The following is a 19,998-nucleotide window of genomic DNA, read 5'->3' as shown; positions in this document are numbered from 1 at the left end:
CTCTCTAGTCCGATTAGATTTATTTTATTTTTATTATTTTACTCAGACTTGTTTTATTATAGTGCATGGTCTGGGACTGGTGGGAAAGGGTAGATATAGTAGAAAACCATGGCCCTGATTAGTATTGGATGTCCATCCTAATGGCCATGAATATGCTAATGGTGCCACCACTCTGTATCATGTTTTTTCTGATGCCACCCATCGGCTCCCAATCTCACATTTCAATCCTGAGACAGGAAAAGGTACTGAAGAGCATGCAAGCTTCCATGCCCACTGCACAGCCCATCATAAAGCCCATCTTCATGCGGTTGAAGCACCTTGGCTGGGACTGTCAGTAGGTCCCCACAGCCACCGGCATCCTCTTAGCTAGTGTTTGGGTCTCTGCACCGTGGTGCCCCCACTTCACCTCTAATCTGATTAAAGATACTGATGACTCTATTTCTGGTAGTAAAGAGTAATAGTTGGTTTGACACAAATTTTGAAGATATTAATGTTATTATGAACATGGTCCTTAGCTTCTAAATGGTTTACTGAATTTCTAAATATTTTCCTGTTGCTTTATAAATTTGATTTTATATTCCTGTTTATTAAGTAGTTTTTTCATTTTTCTGTCCTATACATCTTGCCACCCACCTTACATAACATCAGCTATTTGCCAGCCCAAATATTTTCTTTTTAATATCTTAACATTTTATTTTTCCACTTATCACATATTTATAATTTTTCCTGGTAATATATTAAAACATAATCAATTATTCGTATCTCTGTCTAGTTTAGTAGCTCAGGACTGGAAACCATGTGCTGGTCATAAGTCACTTGAACCATCTGCATCAATGTCACCTAAAATACTTCTGGAAAATATAGTTTCCTGAGACTCCACATTACAACTACTGATTGAGAATTCTGGGGTGGGGGGGGGGTGGGGAGTGGGGGGGATAAGTACCAAGAATTTGCATCTTTAACAAGCTCCTCAGGGGATTACTAAAGTTTAAGAATCATTGTCCTAAACATTATTCTCAGTCTTTTCTTTTTTCCTTCTAAGTACCTAACCCAAACACAAAGCAAATATAAAAAATAAAAACCTTTGTGATTCGAATACTTAAGACAAACCATTGATTGTACTTTCTAAAAAATAGTTATATGATGGGAAGCTACTTTTAAACTAAAGATTTTTTAAAAGTTGAAAGAAATGTTATGATTTTGTTTGTAGATTACTTTTCTAATAAATGATTACCTTAACAGCTTTATTTCTGGTAAGCCTCAACTTTTGATATTTTTTTAGGATTTTATTTTTAACTTTATTCTCTTTCCTGTAATGTATCATATATGTGATGTGTAAACATAATAAACATGTTTCTTTCATTGAATATAAATTTGCAAACATTTGAGATGAATTGACCATTATTAGTTTCATTCCTACACCTCTGCCAAGCTACTTGAAAAATCAAACAAAGTTTTTTTCTAGTTCATTTAAAAAATACTGACATTCATTGTTATATATTCTAGGCATTTACACTGTTTGCTACGCATTTCCTGGAACTATGTCATATAGAGGCCCTGTATCCTAATGTAGAAAACATGCATTTTGAAGTTCAGCATGTAAAAGACACTTCAAGAAATAAAGAAGCAATCTTGTATACCTACAAACTTTGTAAGGGACTCACAGAAGAGAAAAATTATGGTATTGCATATAGAAATTATGTAATAACTATTGAAACTCTACATATTCTCATAATTCTTCTCCCCTTTACTTGGCTATCAAGCTAAGCAACTTTTCCTGTCATTCTTTTCAGTGTTTATGCTATAAGACTGTATTTTCTGTGTCAAGCTCACATTTTATGCATAAGCTGATATTTAAACTTATATTAATCAATACTTATGTAGAATTACAACACATGAAAGTCCCAGAAGTATTAGTTTCTATTCTTAGATAAATATAATTTAGCTTATATTTGCAAGTTACAAATAAATTGGAAATTGTATATTTCTTACACACTTTTCAATAACATCTGTTTTCTTCAGATGCAGGGAACTACATAATCTAAAGTCTTAAAAGGGACTGTATTATCAAACCATATATGATACTTGTAAACTTGATTAGATATTTTCTATCTAAATCATTATGTGACATGTATAAAATCTCACTGATTCAGAAAATTTTTAAATGATCTATAAATATAAAGTTCCTAAAATTATTTTAGCTATAAATGTGACCTTTGTGAGGGGGGAAGGAAGCATCTTTAATTTGCTATTTGAGATAAGAAATCAACTGCATAACTTAGTTGTATCAGATATTTAATTTTTATAAACTTTAATTTCATCTATTAAATGGGGATAATTTTCATATATGTAGGGCTTTTGAGGATTAAATGAATTATTAAATATAAACTGCTTAACGTAGTACCTAGCAATTAATAACTTCTCAATAAATGTGTTAGTATTGTTTCTACTGCCTCTAAAGTAGTGCATGGAATAAACTGTTAGCACACAGTAGAAAGCCTATGTGGCATTTATATAATAAAATTAAGCTTAGGGAACATGAGGATACTAGATAGTACTTGGAATTTTCATGAAGAGTAGTCATCTACAGTTATATCTTGTGAGAAATCTCTCTCTTAGTGATCTGTTAGTCAGGTGAATGTTCACCGTAGGGTTATTTCTATGACTAGGGTTATCTCCCCTCCCTTGGAAAGTTCATATCCTTTGATCTTTTATTAACCAACTGCATTTGTAGTTGCAATTTCGTTGTTATTATTTAGTTTTCTAATTACCCCTTTTCTTTTCCCTGTCATGTTTTCCCTACCGTCTCAGAGGTATGTTGAGAGGTAATTGATATTCTAATTTGTCATGTCTTAGGCAACTAATTAAATCTTATAATTAGTAAATTGTATTGTATATTCTATATTTAGTCATCTAGAACTTTGGAAAGCTTAATTTTGAGAATTGTTAAGTAGTTTGGAAATGCCTGTATAATAGAAGTTTAAATCTGTGAAGAAAATATTATTACTGCTTAAAATAAACATAATACCTGCAATAGCAACATTGAAGCCCCATTGTATATAATTTTAGGATTAAAAGCTGCAGAGGTGTCATCACTCCCACCATCAATTGTCTTGGATGCCAAAGAGATCACAGCTCAAATTACCAGACAAATTTTGGTAAGAAACTTTTGAGCAATAAGAATTGGTTTTCCTATTCAAGAAAATACTTTTAATGTACATTTTTATAGTGGTGTTGTATCTAAGTGTATAATAATATTGGTAATTAAAACATTTAAAATAAAAACCTAATTTTAAATAAGACAAATCTTTTTTTATTTTGCACAACCTTTTTGGTTTGGTTTATTTCAACCTTTCCCAACAAATTTAACTAATAAGATAATAGACAAAAGTTAAACAGTTCAGTTCCTATAGTACTTATAGTTAACACTAACTTTATGATGAGAAAATAAAGCAGTATAAAGTAAGTATTAAAATTCACAGGGTGCCTGGGTGGCTCAGTCAGCTAAGTGTCTGACTCTTGATTTTGGCTCAGGTCATGGTCATGAGATCAAGAGTTTTTAAAAACTCTTATCCATAATTTCTCTTTCTTCAGTCTCATTGTTTGTGTATAGAAATGGCACTGATTTCTGGGCGTTGATTTTGTATCCTGCCACACTGCCGAATTGCTGTATGAGTTCTAGCAATTTTGGGGTGGAGTCTTTTGGGTTTTCTATGTACAGTATCATGTCATCTGCAAAGAGGGAGAGTTTGACTTCTTCTTTGCCAATTTGAATGCCTTTTATTTCTTTTTGTTGCCTAATTGCTGAGGCTAGGACTTCTTGTACTATGTTGAATAGCAGTGGTGAGAGTGGACATCCCTGTCGTGTTCCTGATCTCAGGGGAAAGGCTCTCAGTGTTTCCCCATTGAGAATGATATTTGCTGTGGGCTTTTCGTAGATGGCTTTTAAGATGCTGAGGAATGTTCCCTCTATCCCTATACTCTGAAGAGTTTTGATCAGGAATGGATGCTGTAGTTTGTCAAATGCTTCCTCTGCATCTATTGAGAGGATCATATGGTTCTTGTTTTTTCTCTCGTTGATATGATCAATCATGTTGATTGCTTACGAGTGTTGAACCAGCCTTGCATCCCGGGGATAAATCCCACTTGGTCATGGTGAATAATCTTCTTAATGTACTGTTGGATCCTATTGGCTAGTATCTTGGAAGAATTAATATTGTGAAAATGTCAATGTTACCCAGGGCAATTTACACATTTAATACAATCCCTATCAAAATACCATGGACTTTCTTCAGAGAGTTGGGACAAATCATCTTAAAATTTGTGTGGAATCAGAAAAGACCCTGTATAGCCAGGGGAATATTAAAAAAGAAAACCATAGCTGGGGCATCACAATGCCAGATTTCAGGTTGTACTATAAAGCTGTGGTCATCAAGACAGTGTGGTCCTGGCACAAAAACAGACACATAGATCAATGGAACAGAATAGAGAATCCAGAAGTGGACCCTCAACTTTATGGCCAACTAATATTCGATAAAGCAGGAAAGACTATCCACTGGAAAAAAGACGGTCTCTTCAATAAATGGTGCTGGGAAAATTGGACAGCCACGTGCAGAAGAATGAAACTAGACCATTCCCTACACCAGACACAAAGATAAACTCAAAATGGATGAAATATCTAAATGTGAGACAAGAATTCATCAAAATCCTAGAGGAGAACACAGGCAACACCCTTTTGGAGCTTGGCCACAGCAACTTCTTGCAGGATACATCCATGAAGGCAAGGGAAACAAAAGCAAAAATGAATCATTGGGACTTCATCAAGATAAAAAGCTTCTGCACAGCAAAAAAAACCACTCAACAAAACTTAAAGACAACCTGCAGAATGGGAGAAGATATTTGAAAATAACCTATCAGGTAAAGGGCTAGTATCCAAGATCTATAAAGAACTTTTTAAACTCAACAGCAAAGAAACAAACAATCCAATCATGAAAGGGGCAAAAGACATGAATAGAAATTTCACAGAGGAAGACATAGACATCGCCAAGAAGCACATGAGAAAATGCTCCGCATCACTGGCCACCAGGGAAATACAAATCAAAACCACAATGAGATCCCACCTCACACCAGTGAGAATGGTGACAATTAACAAGACAGGAAACCACAAATGTTGGAGAGGATGTGGAGAAAGGGGAACCCTCTTGCACTGTTGGTGGGAATGTGAACTGGTGCAGCCACTCTGGAAAACTGTGTGGAGGTTCCTCAAAGAGTTAAAAATAGACCTGCCCTACGACCCAGCAATTGCACTGCTGGGGATTTACCCCAAAGATACAGATGCAGTGAAATGCCGGGACACCTGCACCCCAATGTTTCTAGCAGCAATGCCCACAATAGCCAAACTGTGGAAGGGGCCTTGGTGTCCATCAAAAGATGAATGGATAAAGATGTGGTATACAATGGAATATTCCTCAGCCATTAGAAATGACAAGTACCCACTATTTGCTTCGATGTGGATAGAACTGGAGGGTATTATGCTGAGTGAAATAAGTCAATCGGAGAAGGACCAACATTATATGGTCTCATTCATTTGGGGAATATAAAAATTAGTGAAAGGGAATAAAGGGGAAAGGAGAGAGAATGAATGAAAATATCAGTGAGGGTGACAAAACATGAGAGACACCTAACTCTGGGAAATGAACAAGGGGTAGTGGAAAGGGAGGTGGGTGGGGTGTTGGGGTGACTGGGTGTAGGCACTAAGGGGGGCACTTGGTGGGATGAGCACTGGGTGTTATGCTATATGTTGGCAAATTTAACTCCAATAAAAAAATTAAAAAAAACCTCTTATCCATTATCATATATAAGCCTCATGACTCTCCGTGAAGCAGTTAGGTCTTTATAATATAATATTAATAATAAAGCTGTGTTTTTTTACTCACATTTTTATAGCTGAGGTTCACAGAGGTTAAGTGTTAGGAAGCAGTAGATTCAACACTGAACTCAAATCTATTGACTCAAAATTTGGAAACCTTTTTTCTTAATATCAGGTTGCTTTATGTTTTAAGAATGCGTGTGTTTAGTAAACTAAGGTAGGTGCATTAGGAGATCTTCTTCAGTAGTAACAGTTGCCTTTGTTTTTGCTCTTTCTTAACCTGCTTTCAATTTTTATTGTATCCCTTCAGTCTCTTGAGCTCCTGGACTGACTTTATGACTTGACTTGCCTAATCCGCCATTCGAATCCTTTTAATCCTTTAATTTTGGCAGTGTTGTGCTTTACCTAGTTCCTCAGACTTCATCTTGCCAAATTCAAATTATGACAAGCCTTCTCCAGTTGCTTTCTAGGCTTTAGCTTTCCTAATAATGATTCTCAAAATATATTCAAGGCAAGTAACTTGATCTACTGCAAATTCATATATTCTACCTTTAGTCAAATATTTTATTGGATAATTTTCCCCCTTTTATTGATCTGTATAGTTCCTTTACCTCAACTCTTTCAGAACATTTCTACTCTTCCTAAACTCTCAATGTCCTCACTCTCTATAGAAAATTCACTTCCTATACTTTTTGAGAGGCTTGAGGTTATCTTGATGAATCCTTGAACTTTTGGTCCTTAAAAACTCTATTTTGGAATTTCTGTTTTTCACTCAGTTTTCTTCCTTTCTATCTCAGAGGAAGAGATTACCTTTCAACTTATTTGAGGTTAAGTTTTCTACCTTCTTTCTTTCCATATCCAATAAAATATAACGTCATCCAGTTTCTTTTCTCTCTTTTTAAAAATATTTTATTTTTTAAATAACCTCTACACAACAACATGGGGTTGGAACTCACAACACTGAGAGCAAGAGTCAGGTGTCCTACTGACTGAGCCATCCGGATGTCCCTTTTTTTTTTTAAGATTTTTTTTTTTTTTTTTTAAGGATTTCTCTGTATTGAATGTGGGGCTTGAGCTTACATCCCTGAGATCAAGAGTCAGGATATGCTCCACTAACTGAGCCAGCCAGGCACCCCTTGTTCCCATTCTTCTTTTTGCATCCTTATTTTTTGTTCACTGGCTTTTATTTTTCTAATGAATATGCTTAGGTTTTTTCCTAAGAAATCCTTCTTTATTATTTTACTTCGCAAAAGATACGTCTCTGCTTTTTACTGCCAACTTCTTAAGAGTAATAACTACTTGCTTCTTCCATATTCCACTTGCAAACTAGATCTCTTGTTATCACACCAATGAAACTTTGTAAAATACCAATTAATAATAAACTCTTAAGGCCTTTTTTTCCCACTTCTTATCTTCCTTGGTCTCTCTGTGATATTTGATACTGCCCCTCCTTTCCTTTTAATAATTCTTCCCTGTCTTGGCTACTGTGGAATTGTCCTTTCCTGGATGTCTTCATTTTCCTACCTCTAAATACCCCTTTTTTCTTTCTTCACCAGTGCTTTTTTTTTTTTTTTCCCAAAATTTTAATTAAATTCTAGTTAATTCGTACCGTGCAATATTGGTTTCAGGAGTAGAATTCAGTGATTCATCATTATATACAATACCCAGTGCTCATCATAATAAGCACCTTCCTAATACCCATCACCCATCTAACCCACCCCCCTCCATCTCACTCCATCAACTGTCAGTTTGTACTCTATTGTGAAGAATCTCTTATGGTTTTTCTTCTCTTTCTCACTTTTTTTTTACTCCCTCCTGTATACTCCTCTGATTTGTTTGTTCAATTCCACGTATAAGTGAAATCATATGATATTTGTCTTTCTCTGGCTGACTTATTTTGCTTAGCATAATGCACTCTAGTTCCATACATTCATCCATCCATCCATCTTGCAAATGGCAAGACTTCATTCTTGGCTGAGTAATATTCCATTGTATATATATACAACCTCTTCTTTATACATTCATCAATCAATGACACTTGGGCTCTTTTCATAATTTGGCTATTGTTGATATTGCTGCTATAAAAATTGGGCCGCATGTAGCCCTTTGAATGTGTATTTTTGTATCCTTTGGGTAAATACCTAGTAGTGCAATTGTTGGTTTGAAGGGTAGTTCTATTTCCTACTTTTTGAGTATCCTTCATACTGTTTTCCAGAGTGGTGACACCTTACCAGTTTGCATTCCTGCAAACAGTAGAGGAGGGCTCCCCTTTCTCTGTATCCTTGTCAGCACCTCTTGCTTCTTGTGTGTTAATTTTTGCCATTCTGACAAATGTGATATGGAATCTCTCATAGCGGTTTTCATTTGTATTTCTCTGATAATGAGTGATGTTGGGCATCTTTTCATGTGTCTGTTAGCCATCTGGATGTCTTCTTTGGAGAAATATCTATTTATGTCTTCTGCCCATTTCTTAACTGGTTTATTTGTTTTTTAGGTGGTGAGTTTAATAAGTTCTTTATAGATTTTGGATACTAACCCATTATTAGATATGTCATTGGCAAATATCTTCTCATTCTGTAGGCTACCTTTTAGTTTTATTGATTATTTCCTTTGCTGTGCAGAAGCATTTTATCTTGATGAAGTCCCAATAGTTGATTTTTGCTTTTGTTTCCCTTACCTCCAGTTACATGTCTAGTGAGAAGTTGCTGTAGCTGAGATCAAAGAGGTTGTTGCCTGTATTCTCTCTAGGATTTTGATGGTTTCCTATCTCACATTTAGGTCTTCAGCCATTTTGAATTTATTTTTGTGTATTTCACTAGTGCTTTTTATCATTTCACTCATTAAATGGAATTTTGTCTAAGATTTTGCCCTTCTTTCTGTGTTTAAAACTATATTCTTGGTGAGGTCATCCTTCCTTAGCTTCCATTTTCACTTCTTGACTTTGAATCTATATATTTTTGTCTGTATTTCTTCTTGAAATCTCAATTTATGTTTTTACTCTTTACTATAAGGAGCAAAATTAAATTTATAATCTGAAAAATCTTCTCATTTCTTTGTGTTTCCAAATCTCCTAGTGACCCATTAGAATCATCTTTGAATCCTTAATCACTCCTCATTAGGACTATGCAGTAGATTCTCTCTCTTTTTCAATCCATCCTATAAACATCTACCAGATTGTCTCCTAAGCAAAACTTTTATCATGTTTCTCTGTTCAGAAACTTTTGGTTGTTTCTTACCAAATTAAGGTGAAACTCCTTAGCCTAGTGTTAAAAGTTTTCTATGAATATTTCTCAAAATATAGTCCTAGAATTACTTACATTAGAATCACCCACGATACTAGGGACTATCCTAGATTTTCGAGGATTTCCTGTGGCTTAGGAATTTACCTTTTTAACCAGTCTTTAGATGATTCTTAAACACACTAACGTTTGTTAACTGCTGCTTTATTATCTCCATTTGTTTACTACTCCTTAAATAACCTTATATAACATTTCACTACTTAACTGTAACCTATATTTCTGCCACATTTTCTTGTAATTTCATCATTTTGACCTGTATACCAGGATTTCTAATGTATCTACTCTAGCTGTTTCTTCCCTCCAGAATGCCCTTCATTCTACGTTCTATCCATTGAGTCATTCCAAATATTCCATCTTACTTAAGCTTTTCTTGACTAGAGCTGGAAATGAGTTCCCCTTCCTCTTAGAATTTTGAATCTCTCTCATGAGACTTACAATTACCTTAATCAGTTGCTTATGAACATGTCTCTTTCACTATAATAATATGTTTCTTTCATTGAGCCTCTTGTGTTCCATTATCATGTCAGGTAGAAAATTTTGTATCCCCCATAGACATAAACACAAGATTTGGGGCCTGGAATATAGATGATAATAGATATTCAGTAAGTGTTTGTTATTTAGATAATAAACTGATAGTTGATCATTCAGTGTATCAAATAGATAGGTGGGTGAATATATGGTAATCTTATTTTACCTCATGGAGTTGTATTCATTTTTCTTACAGTGAAAGAAGAAAAATATCTTGAATTACTTTCTATTGAGAAAGAGTTGGAGGGATTTTATTTCCCTTAGTAAAGGGAAATTCACTGACTTTACGTTAACCGTTAAGATTGAAAATGCTAATTCTCCTGTCTAGCTCAGGAAATGAGATGGATGAAGAATTTTCCAGCTGTACTCCTATCTCTGAAGTACTATTCAAAGACTGAATATCTAAAGGTCTTCATAAGTATTAGAAAATTCCTGTTTTAAACATTATTTCTTGGGCATTCTAAGGATAGTTTGTTAAGAATTGGCATAATTTCAAGTAGCTATTTATGATGCTTATTTTCAAAATGAATTTACCCCTCTGGCAGTATATTGTCTTAGACCCTAGTAGTTTCTATGTATGAAATCTCTTGAGAGACAAGCAATTTACTGTTGACCCGTTCTGTCCACCAGTTTGTCTGTTGGGGAATTAAAGTAGGAGATAGAAGAGTAGTACACTTGGGGGACATTTAATTTTTTTTTTTTTCCCAAGGTTAAAATAATCTTCCCTTTTATTTTTTTTTTATTTTTTTTTTTATTTTCTTTCTTGGTTTATTCTTTTTTTTTTTTTATTGGTGTTCAATTTACTAACATACAGAATAACACCCAGTGCCCGTCACCCATTCACTCCCACCCCCCGCCCTCCTCCCCTTCTACCACCCCTAGTTCGTTTCCCAGAGTTAGCAGTCTTTACGTTCTGTCTCCCTTTCTGATATTTCCCACCCATTTCTTCTCCCTTCCCTTATTTTCCCTTTCACTATTATTTATATTCCCCAAATGAATGAGAACATATAATGTTTGTCCTTCTCCGACTGACTTACTTCACTCAGCATAATACCCTCCAGTTCCATCCACGTTGAAGCAAATGGTGGGTATTTGTCATTTCTAATAGCTGAGTAATATTCCATTGTATACATAAACCACATCTTCTTTATCCATTCATCTTTCGTTGGACACCGAGGCTCCTTCCACAGTTTGGCTATCGTGGCCATTGCTGCTATAAACATCGGGGTGCAGGTGTCCCGGCGTTTCATTGCATTTGTATCTTTGGGGTAAATCCCCAACAGTGCAATTGCTGGGTCGTAGGGCAGGTCTATTTTTAACTGTTTGAGGAACCTCCACACAGTTTTCCAGAGTGGCTGCACCAGTTCACATTCCCACCAACAGTGTAAGAGGGTTCCCTTTTCTCCGCATCCTCTCCAACATTTGTTGTTTCCTGCCTTGTTAATTTTCCCCATTCTCACTGGTGTGAGGTAGTATCTCATTGTAGTTTTGATTTGTATTTCCCTGATGGCAAGTGATGCAGAGCATTTTCTCATATGCATGTTGGCCATGTCTATGTCTTCCTCTGTGAGATTTCTGTTCATGTCTTTTGCCCATTTCATGATTGGATTGTTTGTTTCTTTGGTGTTGAGTTTAATAAGTTCTTTATAGATCTTGGAAACTAGCCCTTTATCTGATATGTCATTTGCAAATATCTTCTCCCATTCTGTAGGTTGTCTTTGAGTTTTGTTGACTGTATCCTTTGCTGTGCAAAAGCTTCTTATCTTGATGAAGTCCCAATAGTTCATTTTTGCTTTTGTTTCTTTTGCCTTCGTGGATGTATCTTGCAAGAAGTTACTATGGCCGAGTTCAAAAAGGGTGTTGCCTGTGTTCTTCTCTAGGATTTTGATGGAATCTTGTCTCACATTTAGATCTTTCATCCATTTTGAGTTTATCTTTGTGTATGGTGAAAGAGAGTGGTCTAGTTTCATTCTTCTGCATGTGGATGTCCAATTTTCCCAGCACCATTTATTGAAGAGACTGTCTTTCTTCCAATGGATAGTCTTTCCTCCTTTATCGAATATTAGTTGCCCATAAAGTTCAGGGTCCACTTCTGGATTCTCTATTCTGTTCCACTGATCTATGTGTCTGTTTTTGTGCCAGTACCACACTGTCTTGATGACCACAGCTTTGTAGTACAACCTGAAATCTGGCATTGTGATGCCCCCAGATATGGTTTTCTTTTTTAAAATTCCCCTGGCTATTCGGGGTCTTTTCTGATTCCACACAAATCTTAAAATAATTTGTTCTAACTCTCTGAAGAAAGTCCATGGTATTTTGATAGGGATTGCATTAAACGTGTATATTGCCCTGGGTAACATTGACATTTTCACAATATTAATTCTGCCAATCCATGAGCATGGAATATTTTTCCATCTCTTTGTGTCTTCCTCAATTTCTTTCAGAAGTGTTCTATAGTTTTGAGGGTATAGATCCTTTACATCTTTGGTGAGGTTTATTCCTAGGTATCTTATGCTTTTGGGTGCAATTGTAAATGGGATTGACTCCTTAATTTCTCTTTCTTCAGTCTCATGGTTTGTGTATAGAAATGCCACTGACTTCTGGGCATTGATTTTGTATCCTGCCACGCTACTGAATTGCTGTATGAGTTCTAGCAATCTTGGGGTGGAGACTTTTGGGTTTTCTATGTAGAGTATCATGTCATCGGCGAAGAGGGAGAGTTTGACTTCTTCTTTGCCAATTTGAATGCCTTTAATGTCTTTTTGTTGTCTGATTGCTGAGGCTAGGACTTCCAGTACTATGTTGAATAGCAGTGGTGAGAGTGGACATCCCTGTCTTGTTCCTGATCTTAGGGGAAAGGCTCCCAGTGCTTCCCCATTGAGAATGATATTTGCTGTGGGCTTTTCATAGATGGCTTTTAAGATGTCGAGGAATGTTCCCTCTATCCCTACACTCTGAAGAGTTTTGATCAGGAATGGATGCTGTATTTTGTCAAATGCTTTCTCTGCATCCAATGAGAGGATCATATGGTTCTTGGTTTTTCTCTTGCTGATATGATGAATCACATTGATTGTTTTACGGGTGTTGAACCAGCCTTGTGTCCCAGGGATAAATCCTACTTGGTCATGGTGAATAATTTTCTTAATGTACTGTTGGATCCTATTGGCCAGTATCTTGTTGAGAATTTTTGCATCCATGTTCATCAGGGATATTGGTCTGTAATTCTCCTTTTTGGCGGGGTCTTTGTCTGGCTTTGGAATTAAGGTGATGCTGGCTTCATAGAACGAATTTGGAAGTACTCCATCTCTTTCTATCTTTCCAAACAGCGTTAGGAGAATAGGTATGATTTCTTCTTTAAACGTTTGATAAAATTCTCCTGGGAAGCCATCTGGCCCTGGACTCTTGTGTCTTGGGAGGTTTTTGATGACTGCTTCAATTTCCTCCCTGGTTATTGGCCTGTTCAGGTTTTCTATTTCTTCCTGTTCCAGTTTTGGTAGTTTGTGGCTTTCCAGGAATGCGTCCATTTCTTCTAGATTGCCTAATTTATTGGCGTATAGCTGTTCATAATATGTTTTTAAAATCGTTTGTATTTCCTTGGTGTTGGTAGTGATCTCTCCTTTCTCATTCATGATTTTATTAATTTGAGTCTTCTCTCTCTTCTTTTTAATAAGGCTGGCTAATGGTTTATCTATCTTATTAATTCTTTCAAAGAACCAACTCCTGGTTCTGTTGATCTGTTCCACAGTTCTTCTGGTCTCGATTTCGTTGAGTTCTGCTCGAATCTTTATTAACTCCCTTCTTCTCTTGGGTGTAGGATCTATTTGCTGTTTTTTCTCTAGGTCCTTTATGTGTAAGGTTAGCTTTTGTATTTGAGTTCTTTCCAGTTTTTGAATGGATGCTTGTATTGCGATGTATTTCCCCCTTAGGACTGCTTTTGCTGCATCCCAAAGATTTTGAACGGTTGTATCTTCATTCTCATTAGTTTCCATGAATCTTTTTAATTCTTCCTTAATTTCCTGGTTGACCCTTTTATCTTTTAGCAGGATGGTCCTTAACCTCCATGTGTTTGAGGTCCTTCCAAACTTCTTGTTGTGATTTAGTTCTAATTTCAAGGCATTATGGTCCGAGAATATGCAGGGGACAATCCCAGTCTTTTGGTATCGGTTCAGACCCGATTTGTGACACAATATGTGGTCTATTCTGGAGAAAGTTCCATGTGCGCTTGAGAAGAATGTGTATTCAGTTGAGTTTGGATGTAAAGTTCTGTAGATATCTGTGAAATCCATCTGGTCCAGTGTATCATTTAAAGCTCTCGTTTCTTTGGAGATGTTTTGCTTAGAAGACCTATCGAGTATAGAAAGAGCTAGATTGAAGTCACCAAGTATAAGTGTATTATTATCTAAGTATTTCTTCACTTTGGTTAATAATTGATTTATATATTTGGCAGCTCCCACATTCGGAGCATATATATTGAGGATTGTTAAGTCCTCTTGTTGAATAGATCCTTTAAGTATGATATAGTGTCCCTCTTCATCTCTCACTACAGTCTTTGGGGTAAATTTTAGTTTATCTGATATAAGGATGGCTACCCCTGCTTTCTTTTGAGGACCATTCGAATGGTAAATGGTTCTCCAACCTTTTATTTTCAGGCTGTAGGTGTCCTTCTGTCTAAAATGAGTCTCTTGTAGACAGCAAATAGATGGGTCCTGCTTTTTTATCCAGTCTGAAACCCTGCGCCTTTTGATGGGGTCATTAAGCCCGTTCACATTCAGAGTTACTATTGAGAGATATGAGTTTAGTGTCATCATGATATCTATTCAGTCTTTGTTTTTGTGGACTGTTCCACTGAACTTCTTCTTAAAGGGGAATTTTAAGAGGCTTGGGGGACATTTAAAATGAGTACTGCATAGCAATGAACTATTATGTAAAGTAAGAAATTTGACCTATTTGGCAGACTTATTTCATTAAAAAGTGATTTTCAAGAATATAAGAATATGTCATAAGAATATGTCATAAAGTAGTAAATACTCATGAAAAATTTTATTTCAAAACAATATTTCTTTATTTTTTCTGGTATATTCTTTGCTAGTTGGATGGAATTGACTTAACCAAAGGAACTAGTTGCCTTTGGGTTCTGTATTTCTATGAAAGGAAAGAGAAAATTGCTAAAATTTTAAAACAAAGTCATAGTAATCATATTTTAATTTTTATCTATATTTTTTCAATAACAGCAAAACCAAAGGAGTACCCCTGAGATGGAAAGACAGAGAGCTGTGTACCATCTAGCTACTAGACTTGTTCAAACTGCTCGAAATTCTCAATTGGATCCAGACAGTTTACGAATGTATTTAAGTAATCTCAAAAAGAAGTATGAAACAGATTTTTCCAGGGCTGAACAAGTTTCACGAAAGACTGAAGAATGACAATTCACATCATGTAATAATGAAATAATATATCTCAATATGGGGAAGCTAGAATTCATTTTTCCTAAGAGCAAAAGAAAATACTTGCTAAATTTTATATCTTAATGGAAAATTACATTATATTAACCTCATAATTATCTATATATTGTGTATAAGAAAATATTTGTTATAACTTAACATGAGAACCATTAAAAGGACTGATTTTTATGTTAGAACAATGTCAGTGTAACATGACAGTTTTTTTCTTATTTATGAAAATTCATATTAAGTCTTAGGTGTATTTATACTTACAAGTTATGGTTTAAAATGTTATTGTAAATACCTTAGTTTAAAAATATTTTTTTTCCAATCATAGGTGAGTTCTTTTTACACTCTCTTCTGAAGCAGTAAGACCCTATGACTCAATAATTTCTTAATTAGTACCCCAGAATTCCATGCGTATGAAGTTTGTTAGAACAGTACTGGAAACTTTAGACTATTCTTTTTGACATTGAGTATAGTTCTAAAGGGTGATAATAAACAGATATTTTGTAATTCAGAAAATGTTTTTTGGAAGGGGGAGTTGTCATCACCCACTCTTTCAGTTTTCCAAATACCAGGCATTCCATTTTCTACTCACCAAACTCTTTTCCATGTTTCATTTTTGGTCATCTTTTTTAGGCGAGTAACCAAAGCAGCCAAAAGATAATATTGATTCATTTGGCTCAGGAAGCATTTTATAGAACTGTTTTCCATAGGCATGTGGATTATACCACCATTTCAGAGTTTACCTGAAGGTCATTCTTGTTTCATAAGTGGACATAAGAAAATGGAAGACAATCAGTTAGTTGGTCAGTAACTGTAAAGAGCAGGGCTGTTGTCTTCTCAAATACCTTATGTCTACAATTTCATCTCACTAGATGGCTTATTATCTCACCACAAAGGCCCAAGATAGGGAAGTTATTTTTTTCTTGGACAATTAAGTATCTGGAACTCAGGGTATACATTCAGTAAGCTGGAGAATTCATAGTGATCTGGCCAAAAAAATATATTCACAGACTGGTTAGGGTCCTGTTTTTTTTTGTTAATGTATGCATATTTTATGAAATCTAGTATTTTTTGCTTTATTAAATTCTAAGTAGTAAGATATATTGAAAAAGTTGTAATTTGGATAACATACATACTTTTTTGAACTGTAAATATAAATTAGTATTCGTATTTAAATTTGATACGTTAAACATCCCATTAGACTATTTATATTCCCTATTGTCATGTTTTACAAAGTACCACAATATTTTGAATTTGACCATTAGCCATGTTTTAACTCACAGTCTTTGAAATGAGTTATATTTTATGTAGTCATTCGTAAAAGTAGTTAGATAATTTAGGTTTGCAACAAATTTCTAAAAGCACTGGGTATGAAAAGGGCATGACAGATTGGGAAGAAAAGGGAAGAAGCAATAAAAAGCAGAAGGGGAGCATGCAGTGGGAGAAAAACAGGCATGCAGACATAAGTGCAAAGTATTAAATATGCAGAATATCATTTCCTTACATATATTAAGTTCTCTTTAGATTTAACCCCAATATTAGATTCCACCAGACTTTTAAGAAATTTTTCATTATTTAAATCTTTTGATGCATAAACTGTAACCAGCTGATTAATCTCTTATTTTAGGTTTAGAATACTGAAATTAAAATAGGTTTATATATTCTTAAAATTAAATTACTTTTTCTTCAATCATTTTGTGTGTAGCCAAAATATACAAAAAAGCAAATTAAATGAAGATATAATTATTATGTTGTGGCACTGTAGAATAGAAAGGAATACTAGAGAGACAATTCATTCTTTAATTTTAAGGTCTATTTACTCTTGTCTTCAGTACCTTTTCACTTTGCCTTTCTCTAAAATTATAGATCATTATCTCATTATCCAGCCTTTTAAGATAAATGTTCATAATGTTGTCACAAATTCTTTTAATTTCCACCTCAAAGTCACTTTTTTAGTCTGTTCCACCTTTCTCCTCTCATAAAGTACTCTTTTTCAAGTCTAGAGTTAAGGAATGTGGGAGCAGAAGAAAAAAGCAGCTTATACTGATGCCTAGAAAGTAGTGCATTTGTATATTTCAAAATTGGCATACAATAACATTAACTTTTTTAATGTAAAATTTTATGAATTTTAGCACATATATGGATTCATGGAACCACCCTGACAATCAGTTTCTTCACCAAATACCAGACAGTTCCATCACATTCCCATCATTCCCTTAGTGCTGTCCCTTCATTGTCAGGTCCTTTCCTGACCCCTAACTTTAACCGAGCAATCCCTGGAAATTAAGCTTTATATCCCTATAGTTTTATTTTTTCCATAATGTCCAACAAATGGAATCATATAGCATGGAATCTTTTGAAACTGGGTTCTTTTACTCAGCATAATATTTCATAGAATTTGTCCACGTCATTGTCCCCTTTTATTGCTGACTAGTATTTCATGGTTTGCACCATAGTTTACTCATACACTCATTGAAAGACAATTGGATCTCCAGTTTTTGGTGATTATGAATGAAACTGTTATAAACATTCTTGTATAGATTTTTGTATGAGTGTTAAGTTTTAGGTTTTCCATAGGCTAAATAGGAGTGGAATGGCTCTGTCATTTTATAAGTTATGCGTTTAGCTTCATAAGAATTCACCAAACTATTTTCTTAAGTGGCTCTTTATTTTTTGCATTCTTGTCAGCCTTGGACGAGAATGTCCCACATGTTCTCTAGCAGTTGGCATTATCATTTTTTTTTTTTAATTTTTAGCCATTCTAATAGGTATGTAGAGAGTAATGCATTTTTTAATTTTAAAGCTATTCTGTTAATTCTTTAGCAAGCAAAAGCTGTTCTGACTTTTTAAAACCAAATTATATCACTATCTTATGTGCTAGTGTTAAAAAAATTCAAATGTTAATAAATTGTGTGTAGTAGTAGGGACTTCCTATATATTTATGAATTGAGCTTAAAATAGGCTCAATTATAATTAAATGTACTTTTAGTTAAGTATATAAATTCAGTCTTATAATGCATTTGTACCTCACAGGAATGAAAATGGAAGGAAAGGAAAAGCAAATGATCTAGTAGTTATTGCTTTGCTTTTTCTATTCTATTCTTTAGGAATTTAAATTACACAGTTGTTTATCTTACTGTAACCCTTTTCCTATAAATTGTCGAAATTTTGATAGTCTCCAGATTGCAGGTAGACAATGAAAATGCTAGTAAGTGCCATAATCTACCAAAATGGATCCTAAAATAGATAATGATGAGGTGGGAAACATCTTCATTGTCAAGAACCGTGAAGATGTAACTATGTATGGTGATGGATGTTAACTAGACTTATTATGATCATTTTGCAATATATACAAATGTTGACTGTGTTATATACCTGAAATTAATATAATGTTATATGTCAGTTATACTTCAATTAAAAAAAATCTGTGAAGGATCTGAGACTTTTACCTTACTTGCAAACTAGCAGTTCAATTTGCTGTTTCATGTTTGTCGTCAGAAGATAGAAGATTCCTGAGTCAGAAACAAAAGACTTATGCTAATGGTACATGATGCACCATGAGCTTTGTTTGTGTTGGTTTCAGGTATCCTGATCCTCTGAGACATGGAGTGGTCCAGTTAGATATGTGTACAGTGGATTTGTACTATGGCTGAGGAACCCCAAGCTAGGAAAACCCTTTTATTAATGAGGTTCTAGCAGACCTGCTCAACCTTTATTTTTCCAGAGGAAGATAATTCTTTATTATACTAGACTGAACAGACCTGCCTCTGCTCAGAGGGAGACACTATCACTGTCTTCCAAGGCTGTTCATTATACAAACATCCTTAAAAAGGTAGTTAAATGTAAGACAGTGCCTCTGCTATAAGACAGGCAGAAATGTAAGCAACCTGTGAAAAATTATCTCCCAGTTCTCTTCTGTGTATTGCAGCAGTTTGACCACTTATTTATATAGAGAATACTCTACTACCCTGCTTAACTCAAGAAGAAAAGAGCTAAAAAAAAATGGAGTAGAATAAAATTTATTTTTTAAGGTAATAAATTTCTGTGTCTGATAATACTGTGTTGCATATTTGAAAGTAGCTGAAAGTAGATTCTAAGTGTTCTCATCACAAGGAAAATGTTGTAACTATGTATGATCGTGGCTGTTAACTAGACTTATTGTGATCATCTTGCAATATATACATATACTGAATCATGTTATTATATACCTGAAAGTAATATAATGTTACATGTCAATTGTATCTCAACTTAAAAAGCACTACTGATCTAGTACTTAGAAGTATCACACACCAAAACACCAAAGCTCCATATTGCTATTTGGGGCTAGTTATTTCCAAATACTATCCATTTCTGTCATCCTCCTCCTGACCCCCATCCTTTAGTTGACGAATTCTTTACCTTGTATTATTTGTGACTATGGCTTCTCAAGGAAGGGATCACATCTTAATTTCCTTCACTATTCCTTACCACCAAGCACAACATTTTATTTGCAAAATAACTCAATATACTTGTTAATAGAAATACACAATACAAAATATTTACTTAGCTTAGAACACACTAATAGTAGGAGCTTCAGAACATTAATATGACCAAAATTTCCACAGATAACAATAATGCTCTAACACAAAAAAAAAACTTTTAAGAGTGGATTAGAAGGGTAAATCTAAAATATAACAAAAAGCATATAATTTGTTCCACTGTATAGAAAGGTAATGGGCAGAGCCATATACTGATTTAAAATGGATTGATTTAGGGTGTCCTGTGAAATTATATTCTTTTTTTTAAATTTTTATTTATTTATGATGGTCACAGAGAGAGAGTGAGAGAGAGAGAGAAAGAGGCAGAGACATAG

At 34.7% G+C, this 19,998-nt stretch overlaps 1 protein-coding gene and 1 pseudogene across 1 annotated transcript in view; one reads left to right on the top strand and one right to left on the bottom strand.

Annotated features, from left to right (window-relative positions):
• The window catches only part of MSH4 (mutS homolog 4), an 84,833-nt gene extending 65,680 nt beyond the window's left edge, over positions 1-19,153 (top strand). The window contains exons 18-20 of the mRNA XM_049111823.1: positions 1,507-1,681; positions 3,070-3,158; positions 14,928-19,153. Coding sequence (XP_048967780.1) covers positions 1,507-1,681; positions 3,070-3,158; positions 14,928-15,119 — 456 coding nt within the window. The 3' untranslated portion in view covers positions 15,120-19,153. The remainder of the gene's footprint in view (positions 1-1,506; positions 1,682-3,069; positions 3,159-14,927) is intronic.
• Positions 119-358, bottom strand: LOC112641039 (reactive oxygen species modulator 1-like; annotated as a pseudogene).
• Positions 19,154-19,998: the final 845 nt, after the last annotated feature.

The sequence above is a fragment of the Canis lupus genome, chromosome 6, assembly GCF_003254725.2.
Source record: "Canis lupus dingo isolate Sandy chromosome 6, ASM325472v2, whole genome shotgun sequence".
NCBI classification, from domain to species: Eukaryota; Metazoa; Chordata; class Mammalia; order Carnivora; family Canidae; genus Canis; species Canis lupus.
This window is presented reverse-complemented; position numbering and strand designations above follow the sequence as displayed.